Raw genomic sequence first — 25,727 nt, 5'->3', positions numbered from 1 at the left:
GGAATTTGGGCTTTACCATCTCGTTGGGAGAAGGTTACCGACTGTAACGGTGGATATTTTGATGAATAAAGGTGATTATTTGAAAATATTTATTTATTTATAATTTTCCCCCAAAAAACGACAGGACTTTTTGAATGACCTGGTAGAAAGGAATGGAGAATATGGTGGTTCCAGGAGAGAGTTCGATCAATGTTAATGTTTATGTTTTCAAGACAGGACTGAAAAGTGATAAAAGGGTCGTATTATTCATAATGTATAATTATTTGTATAAAATGTAACATATAGGTGCAATCCATCTTTTTTTTTCTATATAATCATTTTATTTATTGATGAATATTATAACCTGCCACAACGTTGTTGAGCAATAAGTAATAGTGATAAATGATCACATTAATACTCAAATTTAAAAAATAAAAATAAATAAATAAATGAAAATAATTTACGTAAAAATAAATAAAATCTCTATATTAAACAGAAAGATAAATAAAATGATAATAATCAAACAATGTACTTGAGGAAAAAAAATTAATAAGTAAAATTTTGATCTAATATAACTATAAAAAATAAAATAATTAATAATCACATTTACACTATTATGTACAATATTTCAACCTGAGGATCATCGAACCCTCGCATGAAGGGTAGAGCAGGTCTCTTGGAGGGCATCCATCTCACCACTTCACAGGTGATGAGCCAGTGGAAAATCCATCTTTAGTTGCTACAAACGGACCCGATGTACTCGGCGTCATAATTTTTTTTTAAACTGTTGAATTCTTAGTAGGCCCAAAGTTAATATTCCTAATTTTCTATTACCTAGAGAAACCCTAAAGTACGGATTTTTATAGTACATAAAAGTTTTGTGATTCCCGCACCGCATCAAATTTTTATAAATAATGGGTTGTAAAATAGGTTTGTAGCGTTTTTCAATATTTCAATTTAATCCTCTATGTGTTTATAAATTCATCTTTACTTGGTAAATACTGTTTACATATTCTAAAAAAAGGATTAGTTAAGGTGCTTTTATGTATAAGTTTCAACCTAGATTCCTTGCTTGCTCAAAGTGGAAGAGAAAAAAATTAATTTTCGTCATTAATTGATTTTTTATTTCCGAAAAGGAATATCCGCTGCACAGATGGTTAAGCAAATTCGCCTTAGGAGAATGCACCGTCCGTAAGTGGTTTGCGCTCGGGTCGCCCTTCAACTGTTGATGTTGATAAAATTTAAGCAGTGTTGTTACAGACAACCCTCACTCTACGACACGGAATATCGCAGAAACGCTAAACATATACCATGTAAGCGTCAAGTCGAGCAAAAGCGTCCAGTATTGGCTAATTACAAAGGCATAGTTTTCCATTACGATAAAGCCCTTCCTCACGTGTCTATGCAGACCCGGCAGAAATTATTAGAGTTTGACTGGCATGTAATCCCCCACCCACCCTATTCACCAGACCTAGCCCCAACAGATTTTCGCTTATTTCAGGCACTTCAAAACTCTCTTATCGGGAATCACTTTAATTCGCTCGAGACGTGCAAAACACACATAGAGGAGTTCATTGCGTAAAAATCTGAGAAGATCTTGGAGTATGTAATTAAAAAATTACCTGAAAGATGGCAACATGTTATTGATCAAAATGGTTCATATATAATTGATTAAAAATATTTGAAATCACCAGTAAAAAACGCTACGAACGTATTTTGCAACCCTATATGAACAAATATTTCATTTTCATTAATATACAATTATAATACAAGTAATTATTATTATAGGACTCAAGACTTCCACTCAAGCCCTATATAGCTCTAGAGCAGAAATATTATGATTCAGTTTTTGGAAACCACCTAGAAATAGATATTGACTGATAATGGTGGGAATGATTTTTGGAACTCCGTATACCTAGCTCCAAACTGCTTGGTTATCATGTCCTGGTTTTTTATTTAAGATTATATTGTATGGGATTTCCTTTTTACTAAATTGGAATATAAACTTTACGCAGTTTGACGTTTTGGTTTATAGATTGCCGTGGGTTGTAGAGAAGATGGTTACTACGACGAGAACGGGAAAAATCTTCAGGTAATAAATTGTTTAGTAAAGGGAGGAGTCAAGGATGTTCCGTGGGATGAAAGATGAGAGCAATTTAGCTTGAGACAGGAAAGCCCGAGGGAGAAGATAAGCCTAACGAAGCATTGCTGACTGACATTATTAACCGAAATCGAAACCATCCCTTAATGTCAATAAATGGAAATGTTATTATCAGAATAACTTTGAAAGGCTCGTTATAGAGACGTCCTGTGTCCGATTTCGAGGTTTACTTGGTGTAAACTGTAATAATTAATGATAATATATATATATATATTCTTGTACAAGTCCCTTTATTATATCATAACAAGCAAAAAAAACTAGGTAGTAATAATTCACAAAGTAAAAAATGATAAATCAACTAAATAGATAAGAAGGAAAACAATAAAATAAAATCATCAATGATCAAAAATTATAGTAAAACTAATTTGTAATAAAGTATAATAAAAAAAGAAAAAACACACAAAAAAAGACAATAGATGATTAATTAGGAACAATAAATTTTTATATATATATATTTAAAAACAGAAACATGGAATTTAAAAGAAATAAAAGAACAAAAATCAACAGTTTAAATTTTGCCTCAAGATTTCCAGAGACACCCCAACACTGAACAGCAATAGTCAAAGTATGGGAATATTGAGAAGGTAAGTAGGATCCTTTTGGTTCCAAAAGGAAATAGGTGGCGAACGTGCTTTAATCAGGGATTGGTCCAAAGCGACTCCAAAGTTTTTGACGGAAGGATTGAATTTTATCGGATTATTATTTGGGAATAATGTTGGAATTTGAGGATTATTTTTCAGGAAGTGATTGGACCCTACTATAATTTGCTTAGTCTTTTCGGCGTTCAACTTACGCTTGTTTCTTTTGCCCAGTGACTGATTCGATTTAAGTCGTCTTGAAGTTTCTCCGTGATAACTGGTAATTCCGAAGGTGAAAAGGTAGATAAGGTCATTGATGTTTAATAGCGATGAATCCTCAGGGGCATGATAGGTAGCGAATGCAAGTCTAGTCATGGAAGCAGGTTTTCCTGAAACCACAACATTTTGGGAGGATCGGTTAGGAAGGATTGGAACAAGCGCATAGATGAAGATTATGCAGTTTCGTAAGTAGCATGCTATGGTCAACTGTGTCAAATACTTTGGAGAAATAAAGAAGAATAAGGATTGTTAGGTTTTTGCTTTCAACAGCACTTAAAACATCTTGCATTATTTTAAGAAGAGCGGATTGCGTTGAAAATCCTGATCGAAAGCCAAATTGGAGGAAATTAATGAAAGAACGTTTTTCCATGAAGTTTGAACGTTGGTTTTGAGCGGTTTTGAAAGGTTAGAGAAGAGAGAAATGGGGCGGAAGTCATTAGGTGAAGGATTTGGGATTTGTTTAATGGTGAAACTAAAGTGGTTTTCCAAAGAGAAGTGAATGGACATTTTACAAGGAAAAATTGTTGATGTGATAGAGTACGGTGATTTGATCAATTTAACTGGAATGCTGTCCGGCCCGTAATCGTTAGTTTATTCATTTATCGTTTATTTATTCATTTCCATGAATTTGACAAATTACAGCATTATATATGTTTTATGATTTTACAATACAATATTCCAGCTCAAATTTTTTGTGTAATCATTAAAATGGGAATAGTATTTGTTTTGTTTTTTTGTTTCCAGCTATTCCCTATAATACAGAGTGTTTTAGGATTATAACTTTTCACACACAAAGTTCTTAAAAATTTAAATAATTACAAAAAAATAAGGATCAAAAAATTATAATACTTCATGTCTTATCAAAATGTATGTATATACTTCACTTACCTCAGTTGTATCTTTTTTGCATTTATCTGAAGCTGCGAAAATATTAAGCTGTGTACTGGATGGTGGTAGAGGGCACTGGTCTATGTCCACTCGGCGAAGATCTATATCAATACCACTCGTCCCTCTGTAAATAAAGATAATAGGATAAGAATGCCACCCAAAACTAGTGGACTAATATTATTGTATAGTATATAGTATGATATAATATATAGTGTATACATACTATACTTTTAAAGCATTAGTAGTTTTTTAATATACTATGGTAAAAAAAAAAACTGTAGAAAATTTTATGATTAATTATCGAAGATTCAGATTAACGATCGGTCGGCCAACGTAAAAAAAAAACCTTGCTTTTTTATCTGTAAAATAAAACTCTAAATTTAGATAATTATTTCTTGAATATTTTACCAAAATTCATCGACTACCTTCGCTTATGTGTGCGCAAAAGTAGTTTCCTAAACACGAACATATTTCGAAGCTCTATCGATTACATTAACTGTTGAGTTGTGAAGGAAGTAAATACGCGGTGTTTGAGAATGAAAATGTAGAATAAGAAAATATTATTTATAAACTGTATTCTAAGAAAACTACAATGATGGAAATATTGATATGACAGCAACCAGAAAAATACTTTTGTGCATAAATAAGCGGAATCTATACAGGAATCTAGGGAATGATCCTACTCAAATAAAGCTTAATCCAAAATATAAATTTATCACAAAAAGCATTAATTTTTTCAGTGAAATTAAAATTATCAAAAAAAAATTAATTAAAAATTTAAAATAAAAAAAAACATGAAAACATAAACTAAAAGTTAAAATTATCACAACAATAAAAGTAGTATAACTAATATTTAATTGACAATTGAAAAATTGTTTATTCTAGATTTTGTTTACCTTTAAACGTTTAAATTTTTTAGGGTTCGGAAAAAAAATCAAGACAAAAACATTCATAGATTAAATATAATGTGATAAATACTATGTGAAAATGTTGGAGTATGTAAATAAATGCATTTTTTATTTATTAATTTCCAGGTTTTATCTCGTCTGCCCTCCACAGTCTATTCACTGAAAATCATATTGATGTTATGGTAAACTATCTCATTAAAATAGCAATAAAGTAAGAGAGATCAATTTATCAAGTCAATATCTTAAAAGGCTACTAAGATAAACGATTCAATTAGGAGAAGTATCTTTAATGAGTACCCAATAACAATATTTTCTCTGTTTAAGCACTACTAAAAGATTGGAATGTAATGATTCGGAAAGACAATGTGAGTGGATTTCACTCTTTTCACTTAATGAGGCCCTCTTAATTAACCATAATGTGCACGAATAGTAAATGAATCTGAAGTCCGTGGGACTTTGCTCCCACTCTCCTCCAACCCCCCTGATCAGTTCTATTCTGTATTAGCAAGGGCCGTTAATATATTAGCTAAGTTGTGAAGCGGAAAATCTCCGCTGGGGCTCCCTTTGTTCAATTGAATACCTCCCCCCTCCCGAAGTTGAGAGCCTAGTGAGGATTGTGCCCTCAGCACACTCTCATCGCTACCACGTGAAAACTTCGTTTCAGTCAACAAAGCTGTCACTATTGTACATAATTCATTCCTATTAGTAACTACTAGAAATATTTCATCATTACGATATACGTAATTATACGCCATTATGTGTAATTTAATCTTTTCTTCCTTCCTTTAAACAAAGGTTAAGTCCGTTATTCCGATTTTGGGATCTTTAAATTAAACCACTGAGTGTAAAATTATCTTGAAGGTGAACAGTTAACAGAACTTTATCGGGAATTAGGTAAGGTAACCTTAAAAAGTTTTATTTTTCATATTTTATACTCGTCTTGCCCCACAGTATATTTTAATAATACCCCGCTTATTCCTGTTGAGCAGATCCGTTACTTAGGACTAAATCAGGACAAACGACTGACATGGAATCCTCATACAAGACTGAAAAGACAGGAAACTGCTCGTCGATTCTGACTATTACAACATTTACTAGACAAACGGTCCAAACTTCCAATGCATTACAAAAGACTGATCTACATGACTATTATAAGGCCTAACTGGACATACGGAATTGAGCTATGGGGCTCCACTAAACCATCTAATTCCTCTCGAATCTAATCCTTATAGTCCAAAATCCTTCGTAAAATCCTTAATGCTCCTTACTTTGTCACAAATCAAATCATCAATCAGGACCTCAATGTCCCCTATGTTGCCGATTTGGCCAGAAACAGATACCAATCCTTCCATAATAAACTTCCCAACCACCCAAACCAACTCGTTTCTAACCTGGCTTCTCCTTCACTACCTAATAATCCTCCTAAGCGTCTGAAAAGAAGATGGCCTCGAGATCTTCTCCTTTAGAAGTGTTTTTGGAGTTCTATCAATGGGTAGATTCTCCACATGTTTGTATCATGTCATAATATCACTGACAGCAAATTTACTTGATGTGTATATATCTATACAGTTGTTAATAACAATAAATAAATTATTATAAAAAAAAAATTATACGAGTTGGTACCAACACGTTAAATCCAAGTTTTCAAACTTTTTAGGTAAATATTCAATCCCCAATGATGAAGAAACTACAATTAGATCAGTATCAACTTTCATAAGAATGCATTATTAGTTACATAACATAAAGCATCTTTTTCTAAAATTTCCTCATTACAAACGAAACATTAATAATTAGAACAATAAACAGCTGTTATTATTGAATGCACGAAAATAAGTGGATGAATGAGTGGTAAGGTTGTACCTATGTGACTGGTTTAGCTTGAACTGGAGAAGCGAGGAGTGTGGGAGTTAGGATCAAAGGTCAAACTGGATCTGAAGAAGTATCAAGCCAAGATGATGAGACTTCCATCATGGAAGGGTCAAGTTTTCGTTCCGTGGGGCCGCCACAAAATAATAGTCAATCCTTTCCCTGCCGAGTTCGAATCGGCACTACAGGATCGCTATTGTGACGTCTCAACCCCCTTGGTTAAGAACGACCCCTTAGTTTTCTCCGAAATCTTCAAGCTTCTGGATAAGTGTTAAACAGACAGAACAGGAAAGAAACTTGTCTCATCCCAGTTACCATCGTCACCCATCCTCCTAACATATCAATATAATATTTACTAAATTTTTATTTTACTGAACCTTTTGAAAGAGATTATTGAAATTTTTAGGGCAATTGTGAACGACGAAACTTGAAAAAACAGCTTATCTTGTACTTACCAATTCTGTTTAATGTTTATAACTATTTATTATTGAATATCGTACGTTAATCTAGCTTTAGTTTGCTTATTTTATCTAATGATAAGTTATATTTTATCTTAATGAAATATTCAAAAGACTCCTGGCAGATGAATTCTTCCATGTCATTTACATGTGCAAAATTATAAGAAAAAAGTTACTGTATATTTTAATAATCAAGCTTACCGAAAAACAAATCACTGGATTAGTTTTAAATTAAATATTTCCTAAAAAATATAGTTTATATTTTGTTTAAGCTTAATAATATATCTATTTTCTCCATTATTATTTATTTAGCACTTAAATTATTAATAATTAGGAATATTGAAGTTCTGGAATCCAACTAGATTCTCAATTCAAGTTTGGAGCGTCTGCGGCTGGCGTCTTCACTGGCGTCTTCACTGGCTTTAATACCAATGACGTGGTTGAGAGAGAACTGTCAGGATCTCCTGAGTCCAGCTCTTTCCTCGAGAAGTGGGGAGGAAAAACTCGGTTTGGAGTTCCCCAGTCTTGATGTAAATAGGATGATTGTGTTTAAGATGTTGTTTTACTTTAAGTTTAATTTTGTTTTTTACTTATTTTATCTTCATATAAGATATATATGTAAATATGGTGAAATTGAGCTCTATTACCAATGCCAACATATGAGATAGAATTTATACAATAAAAATACAAATTAAGATCATAAAATTAATGAATAAAATATTTATTCATGTAAAACAAATACTTTTTTGCGTTTTGAAAAAGTCTCATAGTTAACAATTTATTTAAACATTGCATAAAAATTCAATATAAATTATGTTAATAAAAATTTAAGAAGGTACCTACATTCTTAATTATTATTATTATTTTTTTCTTTTCAGGAAACCCAGTTAGTTCATATTAAAGCCGGGGAGAGCTATTTCCGCAGCGACCTAAAATGTCTCTGAGTAAAGATTCTACCTAAATAAACAGAATGAGAGGAAGCGGAGGGGAGGCGAGTGTCTGAATTTGATAGGTCCTTGTTTGGGGTGAGGGAGGGTGTGGGTCCTCCAGAATTGGGTGTCAGGATTTATGATTGGACAGGCTACACACATAGATGTGTGTATTACTCCAGGACCAGTAATTTGGGGTGTGGAGATTTTATTTCTGGCCAACACGTCCGAGGTAGCGTTAAATTAATCCGAAGGATTCTCTTTATTATATATTAGCTGATCGGCAATGCTTCTATTTTATATTGCTAGATTTCAGTATCTACTATGCATTGATGGAAAGTTTTAAATCAATTTAGTTAAAATTAAACAGTCACATTAAATTTAAATCTGCACCACTACAACCACGGAAGGGTTAAGGGTGCAATACTTTGTAAGGAAATACTTTTACTAGACCAACGGTTGTGTAAGGAATCGATTTGGTCAGAATCACGCTCGACCACCGAGTTTCAACCAATTAAGGGTACCCATTTTATGAGGCGGGACCCTTAACCCATAGGGCTGACTTGAGACTACAGTGAATCAGTAAATAATTATTTGCCTATTATTTATATAGTATTATTGAGTTACCCACTATCACAAAAAAAAGTATGTACAGAGTTTTAAACGTATGTAAAGCATGTACTTGTACTGCTTCATGGTATATATACTAGACAGTCACTATATTTTAGCCTTCTTGCACAAATGAAACAGACTTATGTTATAAGAAATCAACCATATTTTTTATTTTTTTTTTTCGAAGGTTTGTAAGGTATTTTTTTAAAAATTTCACGACGAAACCCAAGATCCTATCTATATCTCATGGCGATATATTAACGCTATGCAATGGATTCAATAATTGTCAATAATGATATCATGCACTCTCCAGTCTGTTGTTGGATCTGCAATATAGGCTTGTAACTCTCACTTACTAGGGGTATTCAAGATGTTGTGTTAAATGTAAAATGTTTCACCATGTTAAATGTTGTAAGTATAGGATTGTGAGCAGCTCAATTTCAAATCATGTTAAAGGTTAACTGCATAAGAGCTCCGAACGGATTTTCTAAGCAACTTGCTTTATAACCTTTCCTTCCAAAACTTTATGTTATTGTTTACTTCTAGGTTTTGATAAAATTAATTTATTACAACATGCCTAAAGTGTGTGAAAAGTGAAAGTTGTGTAAAGGTTTGGCTACTGAGTGTCTTGTTGATATTCTGATTTGTGAGGAAGAGAATCGAGATAAGCTAATTGAGAACTGTCATTACACTATTATTATTGTCATTTATTGCTTTATTATCCAAAACAATACTAAAACAATCGAAGCTCAAAATACGATCAAGTAACCCAACACGACAACAAATTAAACGGTGACGAGCTCAGCTGGTCTGTTGCGTGACGTCATTCCCATTTAACAGACTCTCAACCATGTTATATGTTATATAGTTTTAACATGGTAAATGAAGGGAATGTTTCTCCATTTAACATAAGTTTTTCCATTTAACACTCTTTAACATGTTAAACTAAAGATTATGATAGCGACATGATACCCCTTCTATGATAGTAATCCCAAGTAAATGGGGCATAGGTCAAAATTTCTATCTTTGGAAATTTAAATGGACATTTCAAACAGCAGCCAGCTCTAAAGCCAGAATATAACCAAATGATATTTTACCAGTAACAATTATTAAAAGAAAGATGTTTGTTGAAACTTTAACTACTTATTACCCTCAAAATTGACTACAATACACTATATATGTATGAAAAATAGAAAATATTTTTAGTCATGCGCCAAAAATGTCTAATTTATGTTATATTATAACTTGATAAATCCAGGATTCATAGGGCACCAAACACTTTAAAATATTTAAAAAAACAAACAAAAAAAAAGTTTGTATGAATCGGTTTAAGAACTTTCAAAGATCTTAGATATTACGTTTTTATTTATAAAGATATATCATTTGATGATCTATGATCTATGACCCATCAAATGATAGTTTATTTCAATCCTAATTTTTTTGAAATATATATCGATATTAAGTAGTCCTCTTTTTGAGATAATAATGATTATAATTTTTTTATAGATACAATTTTTTATTTTTCTGTGGATTACAGGAATGATTAGAAACTTCTATTTGATTTTATGAGTTGAGTAAATTTTTTTTAAAATAATTTATTTATTGTTATTTACAACTGTATACATACATATACATCAAGTAAATTGGCTGTAAGTGCTATAGCGACATGATACAAACATGTGGAGAATCTACCCATTGATAGAACTCCAAAAATATTTCTAGAGAAGATCTCGTGACCATCTTCCTTTCAGACGCCTAGGAGGATTATTAGGTAATGAAGGAGAAGCCAGGTTAGAAAAGAGTTGGTTTGGGTTCCTGGGAAGTTTATCATGGAAGTATTGGTATCTGGTTCTGGCCAAATCGGCAAGAGTAAAAATAACAGTGTGTTAAATATCTGCAAAAGGATTTTTCAAAACCTACCATGTTGCTGGACCGGTTTTGAATATCTATTTATGCGATACTTAATACTTAAAAAAAATGACTAAATGATTAAAAAAAAATAAATTCGAGATAATAGAACAGTTTACCACTAAAATATAGACAACGGTAGTCAACGAAGTAATCTTAGGTTCGAATTTTCTAAATATATCCCAACCGAATATATAATGAATAATATTATAATATATATTTTTAAAAACATTTAATTAAGGCGTGTATAAATAACAAAGTATTTAACCTGGGAAAATGTTTGGATTATCTTTTACACTTCATGAAATACTTTTTACTTAATTACAATAGGACTAACTAAGGTGAAAGAAACTCGATAATTTATGCGTATTTATTTATTTTAATAATTTTTATTATTTTAATAATGGACTTCAATGCAATATGTACGTTTATATTCCCATTTGACCGTATTGACCCGGAATCAAAGTAAGGGTGCTTAATAACATCTAAAGTGGGGAAGAGGGATAAATATTTTCCCCCATTTTATTTACACACTCCGTCAGAAAAGAAAAAGTCAAACACTATATACAAACACAATCAATACCTCTTGACACAGAACGCTCTATTGCTTGTACCTAAAGTATTATGAAATATTTGTTCAAGAAAGTTATACCCGTTTAAACAAGATCTAAAAGGTTTGTTGTTATCATTTATTTACGATATATTATTTTCTAGCTCATCTGAGATTTCTGTCAGTGCTGATATCGTATAGCAAGCAAAACATGTATAGATTAAGGTAAAGGCTCACATTATGGGTTGTAAACATATACAGTAAACCGATCTAAGGTTCTCTAAAAGCCTGTGGAGACGTTTCTCAGATATCAGTCTCCACCTGTCATATCAGTTCGAGGCCACACAAGGGGCAAAACATGGTAACAATGTTGTGTAAAGTAGTTATAAAAGTATTTCATGTAAATTAATACCGTACTAGAATTTTTTAATGGGCTTTGAAAAAAAATCAAGATGGCTGGGAATAAAACGCATTTTGCACAATTAGATTTTTTTAGACTTTTACTGTGTCAAAAAGATACCTACAACAAACATAACACTAGTAATAATATAATAAAGAATAATATTTCTATGGTGCACCAGATATAAATCGTACCAATACTCTGATTATTTCATCATTTTTTCAATGCGACTTGCTTCAAAAAAACATGTAATTTTGCTTTCAGAAATCAATATAAATGAACAATAAAACGCTTAAATCCCATTTTACCTAGAGAATAACTTTTAATAAAAAAAATAAAGAAGAAATGTTATAAAATAAAAACAAAGAAACTTTGCTTTATTAATTTTAGAAATTTTTTATATCAATTAAATAAAATATGTGAAAATTTATATAAAAAGTATAAGCAGTAGTTGTTATATATTTAGTACTGGGTAGATATGGTTTCGTTGAATTGGTCTTTGTTTTTTTTTCAAAGATATTTTCATTTAAATTTAAATTATTTTTTCGTAGTTAAATTAAACTATTTTGAAGACTCTGATGTATGTATGATATCTATTATAAGAATACTGATGTATGCATAATGGGAATACTCTGATATATGTATCATTTCTCAAATATGGTGAATAAAATGGAATAAATTACCTCTAAATATATTAGATAGATTTTTGGACTGCTGTAAAAAAATAAATAAAAGAAATATTATTGTTTAATCGTAACTAGTATTGATTTTCTTCTTCTTTTACTGGCACAACAGGCGCATGAAGTTACCCTTGGGCTGCTCAACACCCGTCTTTCTCTACAACCATCTTTCTCTATCTTCTGTAAGAGTAACTGGGGTCCTAAGTTGTCGCAGATCCCGCCTCACAGCATCCCTCCATCGGCCCTTCGGCCTACCACGTTGCCGTACACCATCCGGAATGTAACTGTACAGTTTATGAGCCACTCTTTCCTCGGCCATCCTCATTACATGGCCAAGCCATTTAAGCCTCTGTATCCTTATGTACGAGGAGATGCTACATTCCTTATAGAGCCCAAGAAGTTCACCATTTTCCCTTCTTCCATTATTACCAATTACCGTTCTCGCATACGGGCCCTATGATTCTCCTCAGAATTACTCTTTCAAACCTAATGATTAATGCTTTTATTGCTCAGGGTCCAAGTTTCTCCACCATATGTGACGACTGGCCTTATCAACGTTTTGTACAGGGTGAACTTGGTGGTACGGCTAACAAGTTTGCTTTCGATTAGCTTTACAATGGAGAAATAAGCTCTATTTCCAGCATCAATTCTGCTTTTAACTTCTTCTTCTTCATCCTGGTTCTCATTAATAATAGAACCAAGGTATGAAAAACTTCTTACCACTTCGAAATTACAGGGGCCCATTACAAGGCGAATCTGCCTCTGGTCCAGAGGTTTCTTACCCAACAGCATAATCTTGGTTTTTTCCTCCTTAATATGAAGGCTCATCCTTTTTGCTTCGACATCCATCGTTTCGAAAGTATTGAATTTTATTAATGTTTAATCTAATTACAAAATGCAAATACAAATTATAAGTGTTTATGTAATTTCATGTGCAATTGTTGTTATGAAAGAAACGACAAAAAATGGACAAGAAATTCTAAAACGTCATTTATTAGTATTAAATTAAATTAAACATTGTAATTTTAAAAGGGTTTTGTCTTCTTTATGAAAAAAATAATTTTAAGAAAACAGGGGCGTTAAATGTACAATTTATTCTAAATCTGGTCCATATATATATATTCTCTAATATAAATTATTATGCGAAAATATTAAACAATGTGTAATAAGAAAAAAAATAAACAATATATTTCAATGGGGTGGATTCGAAACAATTATTGTAAAGACACCTTTGAATAGTTCAGTGGGTACTAATTAATAGGGAACCTCCATCTCAAGCAAATGAATAATTTCTCAAAGAATGAGAGCAAGGATTTTCGTAACTGCTCCATGACTTACAGCTGTTGTTCAAATCTTATTTTTGATCAGATAAAGATGAAATGAATGTTGTTGGATCCCTAAGCGGGCTCGAATATCCGACGATAAATGGTTTAAGGAAAGGTTGATAAATGAATGGGATATAAACGATGGTGAAAAGCAGAGAGTTTGTTTTACTTTAACTTGAGTAATATCGTCCTTGGAATTGTTTAGTTCAACAATTAAGGACCAGATTCTGCATTAAGTAGAATAATTATTTTGACTTATAGCGAAATAAATCATTGAAGAGACTACACCGATAATTTAGAAAGGAAATTGTTGTAGTTTTAGGCGGCATTAGGTCTGTAACTGAGATCGTACAATACTATGACATGAAAAAATATTATGTTTACTCTGAGAAAAAAAGTCTCTAAGAATAATTGGTTTGTTCAAAATTTATAGCTGGCCCAATATTTACTAAAACCGACAGGGCTGACTTGACACTACAGTGAATCAGTAAATAATTATTTACCGCAGCCGGATTCAAATCCGGGTCCTTGGAGTAGCACAGTGCCTTATTAATGAGCTACCCACTCTAAAAAAAAGTATGTACAGAGTTTTAAAAGTATGTAGAGCATATACTTGCACTGCTTCATGGTACATGTACTAAACAGTCACTTACACATCACTATTTTTATGCCTTCTTGCACAAATGAAACGCATTTATGTAATAAGAAATAATTTTTTTTTCTAAGGTTTGTAAGGTTTTTTTTTTTTTTATTTTCCAACGAAACCCAGGATCCTATCTCAGAGTTATATATTAACGCTATGCCATGGATGCATATAGAAAAATAAGCATTTATACTAACAAATCCCTTTGTTTTCTTACTTAGGAATATGCAACACATAATTGTCAATAATGATATCATGGACTCTCCAAATTGTTGTTGGACCTGGAATGTTGGTTTGTAACTCTCACTCAAAACGATCTAGTCAATTATTCGGTTGTAAATTGTTGTCATAAATATGCTTATTGTTTATATCAATGCGGTAATTTGATTATGAAGAAGGTGAAGAAATAGGTGCTGTTTAAAGGTAAGGGGATGATTGAGGAATAGAAAGGTAAAGATGATTCCTAAATTCTACTCAACCATACTATACCTAAATAAAATTGTTGTTAAGGGTAAAAAGACGTTTTGCTTTCAATTCAAATCAGATATCATTGAAATCAGAGTAAAAAATTTCACAAAAAAAAGAGAAACATGCTTATCTTGTACTAGAATTTTTTTAAAAATTAAAAACCCACGTTTGTCTCCTTTTCTTTCCTCCTCAATTAAAAAAAAAAAAAAAAAAAAAAAAATTCTTACGATAAAAGGTTATAAACGGAATCATTTTTTTAAAAGAATGTTTGCTACTTAATCATATTAATTGACTTGCATTCTTCCCTTAGATGGCCAAGTAAGGGATTAAAATGAGGAATTCCGTTGTTCATCCGAGGTCCTCCAAGCTTCAATAGACCTCTCAGTATCTCATTTGGAGAGGACCAGATTAGTCTCTTTTGTTTGGTACAAAACTTGCACGTTTGGAGAATGTGCTCAGCATTTTGTTCATCTTTTCTACACTCTTCTTGTCGGACTTGTTCTCGTCGTGTGAGTAGGTGGATGGCATCTTCGAGGTCGGTATCACATGTAATAATATGCCATTATGCATCGGCTGTACCATTATGTATTTTTATTTCTTCGAACCTGAGGTCACAGCATAACTGGAGAATCAAGGCCCCTCAAGGCCATTGTGTCTAGGGATCCATTGTAGGACGACTCTAGATCCTATGTTTTAATCGATAGATTGAGACCTATAATGAAAGAATAGAGGAACGTAGAGTGAGGAGATCAATGATGAAAGAAGATTTTTTGTTCTTAGGAAGTGTCTTTCCTTTTTTCATAGAAAAGAAAGATACGCTTTTGTCAAAAAGTATAATCAAGCTACTAAAATATGGCATAACTTTGTCTTCACTATCTCATTACCAGTGATCAGGCCTGAGGAGGGATGCGCTGGGATCTCAAAGAGCTCTGCTGTACCTCTCACACGTGGGGGATAGAGTGGGCTCATTGATCCTCAGGTCGATATTGTAAATATTGTACGAGTCAAAATGTGACTGGTGATTATTTTATTTATTTATTTTTTCATGTACATAGTTTGTGTTTATTTTCTTTATCCCTCTGTTTGTATGATTTAGAGAGAGAGATTTTATTTATTTTTATGTAATTTTGTTTTCATTTATTATATTATTTTAGTATGAATGTAATCAGTTATCACTATTACTTATTGCCCAACAACTATGTGGCAGATTGTAATATTTATCAATAAATAAAAATTAAAAAAAAAAAAAAGTAACAAAGATAAAACTACTTTAATTTATTGATATAACTCACACATTTTAATCAATTGAAATAAAGATAATTTATTGAAATTAAATATTAATTTATAATTTACTTAGAGCCCTGCTCTACCTCTCATGCGTGGGGGATAGTAGGCGGGCTCGGGAAATCTCAGGTCAAGAGTTTAATTGTATATAAAAGTATACATGTGATTAGTGCTTTTATTTAATTTGTTCATTTCAGATTTATTCCTATCACATATACATAGTCCACATAAGCTTTTCCACACATATAATTGTGACTATGTCCACACCATTCACAAGGGAATTTTCTTCATTATTGTTCCCTTTTTCTCCACTCTTTCTCAACGCAGATTGAATTAAAGATAGTGCGGAGGATCATAGGCTCATCGACTAACAAATCTAGTTTTTTGTAGTCTAGATCCATATCCCAGAGGCATAAGTGAAGTAAAACTATTGTTTTAAGTTGTAAGAAAAGACTCGTCAGTCAACGTTTCGACAATACAGCCATCGTTAGGACGCCTTGGATTGAAATGCTGCCAAATATAAATTAGTCTTAAAATCTGAATTACTATCAAAACACTTTACCATACCCAATGGGAAGTCTAGAGCTAGTTATGCTGAAGAAGAACTACAGGGAGTTAGAAGATTATAAATACACACAAAAAGTAGACCCCATACCGCTGCTATGTCACTAGCAAATCAATGTTGCAATGAGGGACACGAGAGGAATGAGGGTTGGGGTGAATTTTCATATATATTCCCTTTTTTTGGGGAGGGGGAGGATTTCAATTACCCTGGCACATCCTTTAATGATTTTTAAATAAGCACAAAAGCCAATTGAGTTTTACCCCTCAGGAGTATTTTCAGATAATCTTGGACAGAGCTCATTATACTGAAGAATAAAGGGAGAGAGAGAAGATCTTAGGCTTCAATAAGACTATTTCGGGATCATCTGATGAATTCTTGTCATTATCGTTTCTTTTATCTCAATAGCAGTGACTTAGCTCATTGTGATTCAAGCTTCTAGCTTTTCATAACAATTCAGTCAGCTGTACTTTAAACATTTTTTTCCTATGCTATAAATTGATTCAAACCCTAATTTTTATCTATTATTACTTTATAAGTTGATTATTGGTCATTAAATTAAATAAGATTAACAGATAAATCGAAATTATTTTTTATTTTCATTCTAAGGTATGGGTAATTACTCGTGTACGTGTATAACCAACCGTAGATGATGAGGTTTTAAACTGCGATACATTAAATTATACACTGGCGTTTTCTGAAACCAGGTATCAACTGAGATTTGGTTACAAATATACTCATAATATACAGTTTGTCCAGATAAATGACAAATAGTAAAAAAAAAGTTCAAATTATAGTTAGCACTCAATTGTTTAAATTTTTTTTTATCGAACTTACCTTTTTCATGGGTTCGAAATTTACTGAATATGATTTTTCAAACAAATAAGGATTAAAACATAATAAATAATTTTTATTTTTTCATTTTGACTAAACACATAAGGGTTGTCGGTCTAACGACCAAACTTTTTAAGTGTACTACGAATCTCTATGCTTGAATCTGAAACGTAATTTATTGTGCTAAATATATATTTCTTTTTAATACTATTATACAAAAAAAAAATCGGAAATGATTTAATTACATAACCAAAACAATATTTGTTCTAAATTATTTTCTAATAAACATTTAATTGACTCGAATCGAATGTCGAACTCCCAAGAGGCCCTCATTCCAAAAGTTATGCTATATTTTAGTAGCTTGATTATATAAAAAAATATATATAATTTATTTTAGTTTTTTTTACAGGTGTATTATTTATATTGGAAAAATAATAATGCCACAGTTATTTTAATATTCTTTTTTATTAGATATGCTAATTTTTCTCCATGTTATTTTTTTGTATTTAAGGGAAGGGGAGGAAATGAATTAATTATAAATGGGTAAAAGTCATTGAATTTGAGGTTTGAAGGTGATATAGCTATTTTCACCAGACTTAGTCACAAACAGAAAATAATTATGAAAAATTGATTAGGACACAGCTGCAATTTACTTGTATATATGTTATACAGTTGTAAATAACAATAAATAAATGATTAAAAAAATAATAAAAATTTCTAATCAAACTATTGATATAATTTTTTTTTTTATCTTCTACATTTAATTTACATTCATAAATACATGAAAGGGTTCAAGTAGAAATTCAGCATTTGAATTCCCTTCCGCGCCTGCAATGTCAAACATTGTACTGAAACCTGACATGTGTCATACACCGGCTTGTAACGAAACAATACAGAACGCTAAACAGTTGAACAAAGGATTCGTATCCTTCAAATTTATTACGTAAATTTAAACAGGATGGCACTTTCTGTCTCCCGACTACTGGAACACTAAATTTATTGCGGACTGTTTCTGGACGTTACTCACGCAATGAGGCTACATAATTTAGCAGCACAGGTCGTACGATTTAACAACCTTAGTAATTTATCATTAAAACTAGTCTGAAGAGAAACGCGTAAGCTTATGTGGCAATTTAAACAATTTGTTAAAAAAAATTAAATGCCGTTCACAAGTGTTGCTTGATAGTTGATAAACTATTTTATTTATTTATTTTGTCACGTAGTTTGATTATGTTTATTTTCTTTAACCTTCTGTTTTTATATATTTAGAGAAAAATTTTATGTATTTTTTCATTTATTTATTTTTTTCTATTCATATTTTATTTTATTTTAATATGAATGTAATTTGTTATCACTGTTACCTATTAGCCAACAAGGATGCGGCAGATTGTAATATTTATTAAAAAATAAAAATTTGAAACGATAGTTGATAAAGGAAATTACTTTAAAATAAATAATTTAAATTCTATCCATTATAGTCTCAAAACCTTTTATTTCTCTTATAAGTCCGATGTTTCGGACAATCCGGCCATCTTCAGGGGCAATCTACTTAATACAACATTGAAATTATATAATTTAAAAAAACTCTGAACTCCATGCAGGCTATTCTGCCCTGGTCAAAAAACATCAATTTCTAATTAGCCAATATTCACTTAAAACAAAATCAAAATCATATTATCACAGACACTATTTCTTAAACTAATGATATTATAAAAGTCTAAGGAATAGTGTCTGTGATAGTATGATTTTGATTTTGTTTTAAGTGAATATTGACTAATTAGAAATTGATGTTTTTGACCTGGGCAGAGTAGCCTGGATGGAGTTTAGAGTTTTTTAAATTATATAATTTCAAAGTTGTATTAAGTAGATTGTCCCTAAAGATGGCCGGATTGGCCGAAACGTCGGACTTATAAGAGAAATAAAAGGTTTTGAGACTATAATGGATAGAATTTACATTATTTATTTTTAAAAAAATTTACCAGTCTCAAGAAAATATTAAGATTATAAGGAAATTACTTTGTTTAATACGTTGCAAAGCGTCTAATCAAATAAATTTACTAAGAGATCTAAACGTAAATAATATTTAAAGTAATAAGAATCTTATGCAGGGGTGCTCAATCCATGAAGCGCGTGCCAAAATTCCGCAATCTTGTAGTCCCGATGTATGAAAATACATTTACTAATGTGAAACAAGTTATAAATTTATAACAAAATACGGACTCAGAGAAAGTCGTAGTAGAGAAATTACTCATTGGTAGCACCCTAATAACATTTCTAAATTAGAAGATCTAAAGATCTTCTTCTTTTCAGGGGTCTAAGAGGATTATCAGGAATAGAATAGAGTAACTTATAAGATTAAGTGCTTAAAGCAGTTTAGAACAGAAGGATTAATATCTGTTTCGGGCTAGATAAGGAGCATTAAGGTCTTTACGGATGTCATTGTGTAATTGAAGCAATAAAACCCATGAATTGCCTAAGTATTTTGCTCAAAATATTTATATATAAGAACAGATGGACAGAGTAAACGCATTTGATATGATAACTTTCAAGATCTTAAGTTCGGCTTGTTTCAAAACATTCATGCTATCAAGTTCAATAATTTGAGCCATCAATAAGAATACGTTCGCTCAATCGTCGCGTAAATATCGCATGGCCACCATGGCACTGTTGTCTTTGATTGAGATTTGACTCGTACCTAATTCATGCGGTATGTCATATAAAGTTCATTTTTGGGCCTTAAAACGGCCTTACAACATACTTACCAGAGGTGTTGATGTTGGATATCAATATATTTGGCATCAACACACCGCTTCTATTGTTTTTCCATAGTTCATACTTCCATTTTAGGTCTCTATTAATTCGGGGAAACAAAAAGAAGTCACTGGGAGCTATGTTGGTGCTGTAGGGTGGCTATAGCAGTGCTGCTAAGTTGAACTTGACCAAAACTTTGGTGGCAGGGAATAAAGGCGCATTGTCATGGTGAAGAACCCATTCGTCTTTGATCAATAGGTGGACTAGATCCTTCAAACCGTTGAGCACCGCGTAAAACTGACCGGTGACAGTCTTTAAAAGACCACCTACTTTCTCTATATCATTAGTTCGGTTTGTTTAAGATCTCCTAGCGTAGTCATCGTATTCAACGTCCTTACGGACATTTTTAAAGGATTGCACATACATTGCGCAACTTGCATCTTCTTCATAGGCCTCTAGAATCATAAAAGAGATTTCTGTAGTGGTTTCGATTAGTTTTGCACAAAAATTTATCGAATAAAGCTGCTCCAAATGTTGCTCTCGGGGTTTTCGGCGTGGATCACTGACGTGCGCTCATACCACCAGTAATCTGCTCCAGCTACTGTGGGAGACTGCCACCGCTGGTGCGGTCTGTTAGCTGACACTCCCACAACTTGCCCCTGTTGGTAAAAGTGGTCTGCATACCCTTCTCTTAAAAAATCAGATTTGAAAATTGGTGAATGCACCTTTTATTCCTGTTAAAATCTCGGATTCTATTATTTTTAATTGTTTTTTATTTGGGGTTTAACGTCTTTATGTTTGAAGACGAATTAAGCTACATGTTACCAACCTATACTATTCACAGTGAGAAAGTTTAGATTTATTCCCGAGGGTCTAACTATTTATCTATCTATCCGTGGCGCGACAGCCCAATTTGGACCTTGGCCACCCCAATGAGCCTTCGCCATGTAGCTCGGTTTTGTGCGGCCTCTCTCCAGTTGCGGATGCTCAGAAATTCCCTGGAATCCCTGAGGACGGCATCCTCCCATCTCAGTCTCGGCCTGCCTCTTCCTCTAGTCCGATGCAGCCTACAGTCCAGCAACCTCCTCGGGATCTCATCCGCTTGCAGCCTGACGACAAGGCCAAACTAGCTCAGCCTCCCCAGCCTTATGTGCCACATAACATCTCCCTCACCGGCTCGTTTCGCCTCCTCCTATTCTCTCCTACCTTGACACACCCAAATATTCGGCGCAGAATCTTTCGTAAGTGAAGACTGGCCGTATTAGTGTCTTGTAGAGCTGGCATTTGGTGCGGCGAGTGACAGCTCGACTAGTCAAGTGCTTTTGAAGTCCAAAATAGCATCTCTTGGCCTTCATAAGACGCTGGCTGGTTTCCAGGGTGATCCTGTTATTGCTGCTTACCAATGAGTCTAAATAGGTGAACTGGTCAACACATTCAAACGTAAATGGACGCATGCACTGGTATGCCACGAACTAAAATCCACCCGGACCAGACTGGTTTTGAACTGGTACCGCTTCTGAATGTGTTAGTGACTCGCAACGGGCTCTATTCCAAAATTTTAACAATCGTAATGGATCGGAAGCTTAGACCGAATACTTGCGCTTTATATAGTTCATATATTGGTAATTGATAGTATAAGGAATATAACGAATATTAAATTGTTTATCATACCTACAAAAACATTGAATAAGATATAATGAAGATTGACTGAAATATAATATCATGGTTCATTAGTTCGGTTGACATATCTTTCACTTTTACCGACATAAATAATTTTCTTTTGCTAAATATGAGTTTTACAGGAATATAAGCTTATGTTAGTCGATTTCTGATACCCTTATATTTTTATTTTATTATTTTATTTTAATTATCACTAAGTCAAATCAAACCCACAAGTGCCTCTCACCCACTCTCTTGACGCTGGCACATAAGTAACAACGCCTACGCGCTCTCTCCAAGTTCCAGCAAGTTTGAAATAGCAATCAGACTCTAACTGATATCAAATAGCTATCAACTTGCCGATCTCTGTCTGATTAAACACGGTCTCTGATGCCCCACTCCTCTTGTATGTATTATTCATATCTTAACCGAGGATGATTCCTAACATGAGGGGACTAATTATTTCGAAATATAGAATTGGTAAACCATTTGAGCTTCGGGGCTCATTATTTTGTAAGAAAGAGATCATATATGATGAGATAGTGGTAATCTGAAATTAATAAGAAAAAAAACAAAACAAATTTTGAGATTTTAATATCGACAATAATTAATTTTTTTTTTATTTAGATTCATAACATAAATACGAAATGCGTTTTTAAGGTATATTTTACTAGTAAACGGAGTTTAAAATCCAATAAAATCAAACTTAAAAAGCAGGTTAATTTTCGAAAAATAAGCAGTTTCACACTGGAAAATTTTCTTAAATTAGTGGTTTGTTATCAGTGAAAAAGTGAGGCATTCTTCTTATCTATATTTTAGACCACATGATCGTCAGACCAAAGGTTTAAACTTTTTTATGGCAAGTATTTAGGTATGTAAGTATATTACCATTTTTTTAATATGATAATCCCATGTATTAAATTTATATTTAATATCATACAATTTCATACTTATAACGAATAATGCCAATGATTTGGGAGCAATGGGCCAAAAAAAGAACGAGATGATAAGGGATGAGCTGACCATCGCAGAAACCAACATTCATTAACCTCAAATAAAGTAGTCCGTCCTTGTATACAGGATGCATATGTACCGAGACTTGGCATAATAAGAAAAAAAATTCAAGTACTTGATTAAATGCCAGGTACTTTTATTTGATACGATTATTTTAGGAGGTGATATGGTCAGCACCTAAGTATATTCATCGGATTTTTCGACAATACAGGGTCAGTTACACTCTTCATGTAGTCACGGTGTGTCACAGGGGATCTGTTAAAGCTAGAGTCAATACGAAGAAAATACACCAGAAAATTAAAGACCATCACTCGGCCGTTGTATATGGGGAGTTGTATCTGACGCTATTTAAATAATTCATATTTCTGAAGGATTTTTCGAAATATTAAAAAAAAACTGATAAAATTGAACTGATATGTTATGATTTTTTTTTCATAATAATTACTAAACATATAATGAGCATAGTATGGTTGAGGATTTAAGCCAAAATATGTATACTATGTTGTTAATTTATTTTGGAAATGGGAAAATCTAGTCTATTGCAGAGGTGAGGTGCAAGTAGAGTATACTTTGAATTTATGAGAATAAGAGGGGGGATTCACAGTCCTGATGCGAAATGGGTACTAGTTGAAAATAATACTTCTTACTTATTGTGAAGAGAACTAATAACTTAGAACCAATATTGAGATAAGCCACATCAGATGTCCTGAGCTGTTGCTTAAACGTACTATGTGGTTTACCTCTGGGCTGCATACTCCTTGGGCCACGCCCAGAACTGTTTGTCTAGCCAGACATATTTCTTCTAAAAAGGGCTGATGACATAGGGAGAGAACACGCTGCCAAATCAACAGGTCTGAACCGGTCGGGGATTAGCCATATCAGGTTAGTTCACCCAGTGCTGGATTGGTTGTTGACATCTAACTCTAGATGGCACCTCCAGGTCCTCATGACAATAAAATTACTGTAGTGCTTAACATAGAAGGAAATCTATGAACTGAACACCAGTTTTAGTACTTAACTATTAATCTATAGAGTTATTTGATTCTTTATGTCAGTATTTCATTTGTAAATTAGTGATTACAACTTTTTTTTTTATAATTTATTTATTGTTATTTACAACTGTATACATATATACACATCAAGTAAATTTGCTGTAAGTGATATTATGACATGATACAAACATGTAGAGAGTCTACCCATTGATAGAACTCCAAAAACACTTCTGAAGAAGAAGATCTCGAGGCCATCTTCTTTTCAGACACCTAGGAGGATTATTAGCTAGTGAAGGAGAAGGCAGGTTAGAAACGAGTTGGTTTGGGTGGTTGGGAAGTTTATTATGGAAGGATTGGTATCTGGTTCTGACCAAATCGGCTACATAGGGGACATTGATTTGTGACAAAGTACGGAGCATCAAGGATTTTACGCAGGATTTTAGATTGTAAGGATTGGATTCGAGAGGAATTAGATGGTTTAGTGGAGCCCCATATCTCAATTCCGTATGTCCAGATAGGCCTTATAATAGTCATGTAGATCAGTCTTTTGTAATGCATTGGAAGTTTGGACCGTTTGTCTAGTAAATGTTGTAATAGTCGGAATCGACGAGCAATTTCCTGTCTTTTCAGTCTTGTGTGAGGATTCCACGTCAGTCGTTTGTCCAGATTTAGACCTCAGTAACGGATCTGCTCAACAGGAATAAGCATAATTATTATTATATACCAGATTAATTATGGAAAACTTCTAAAGCTTGAAAACTGAATAACTGGATCAGTTCGCGAGTTAGTTTTATTTTATTTTCAAGACTTTAGACTAGTTTCAAAATTCTAACTATATTAAAGCATTTTAGAGATTCGTATAGTTACATTGTGAGTTTTTATAACAGTGGAATCAAAACCCTTGATCGATTGAAAATAAATCAAAGTAAAACTATCATAAGAAATTAATAACATTAAATGAAAATATCATAAATTATTAATATTATCCTGAAAAAAAAATCATGTCATACGTCCATAGATACGAAACAAAATAAAAATGAAAATTTGATTAAATAAAAATTAATTTTTCTTCATAGACTTGATTAATTGATAATTATTACATTGCAAGTCAATGCTTAATAATATGCTATTGATACTCTTGATTAGCTTCTGTAGAATTTTCTATTACATTTTGTGATCCCACTCGAACAAGGCTCCAATCAAGCCAATCCACTTAGATAACAAATTAGTCCTCCCCTTGATTTTAGAAAATGAGTTATCAACAATGAACTTAAGCTCCCTAATATTACCGAACCTTGAAAAAGATACGAAACCTTACACTACGAACTATAAACAGATGAACCTTAAGGGTTCTTCGGCTTGTATAAATACTCAGTTGTTTTTAAAAACAGGCCTCAGTTAAAATCTCTTGTTTACACATGATTGTATTATTTTTTTTAGACTTACACAAATGTAGATAAAATGAATCATATATATAATGTTTTTCAATTAGAAGGTTTTTCCTTGTATACCAGGTACGTTTGTGTGAAAATTACATTATAATTTTTCATAAAAAACTTTTTGAGGTTAATAACTTCCAGTTGAATGAAATTTGTATTAAATTATCATAACATGGTACAACGTTTCGGGACCACCCATATTCACTTCTCCTTAGCACAGCCATTACCCATTACTAAGGAGAAGTGAAGATGCACAAATAAGTTATAGTAGAAAAGAGAGAACAGTGTAAAGTATGATATAATTTCCTATATGAAATTATGAGGTTTAAAGTACATGAATATGGGACAGTGGTCCCGAAACGTTGTACTATATTATGATAATTTAATACAAATTTCATTCAACTGGAAGTTATTAACCTCAAAAAGTTTTTTTATGAATTGACTCACCAGACTTCCTATAGAGATAATCCAGATTATAATTTTTAGTGTAATTTAACCTATTTTTGATGTTTCTTTATTACTTGATCGGCCTGTTGGGTTTTACATGGTAATTATATAAC

The 25,727-nt window shown here is 32.5% G+C and overlaps 1 protein-coding gene across 1 annotated transcript in view; it reads right to left on the bottom strand.

Moving 5' to 3' along the window:
- Positions 1–13,045, bottom strand: part of LOC106684417 (metabotropic glycine receptor) — a gene marked incomplete in the record, with an annotated part of 252,339 nt that extends 239,294 nt beyond the window's left edge. Inside the window, 2 exon segments of the mRNA XM_067050546.1 lie at positions 3,886–4,009; positions 12,762–13,045. Of these exon segments, the coding sequence (XP_066906647.1) occupies positions 3,886–4,009; positions 12,762–13,045 (408 nt within the window).
- Between the last annotated feature and the right edge of the window lie 12,682 nt (positions 13,046–25,727).

Source organism: Halyomorpha halys, unplaced genomic scaffold (genome assembly GCF_000696795.3).
Source record: "Halyomorpha halys isolate HHAL.00 unplaced genomic scaffold, Hhal_1.1 Scaffold579.1, whole genome shotgun sequence".
Classification (NCBI taxonomy): Eukaryota; Metazoa; Arthropoda; class Insecta; order Hemiptera; family Pentatomidae; genus Halyomorpha; species Halyomorpha halys.
The sequence above is the reverse complement of the archived record's forward strand: the minus strand, read 5'-3'. Positions and strand labels throughout refer to the sequence as shown.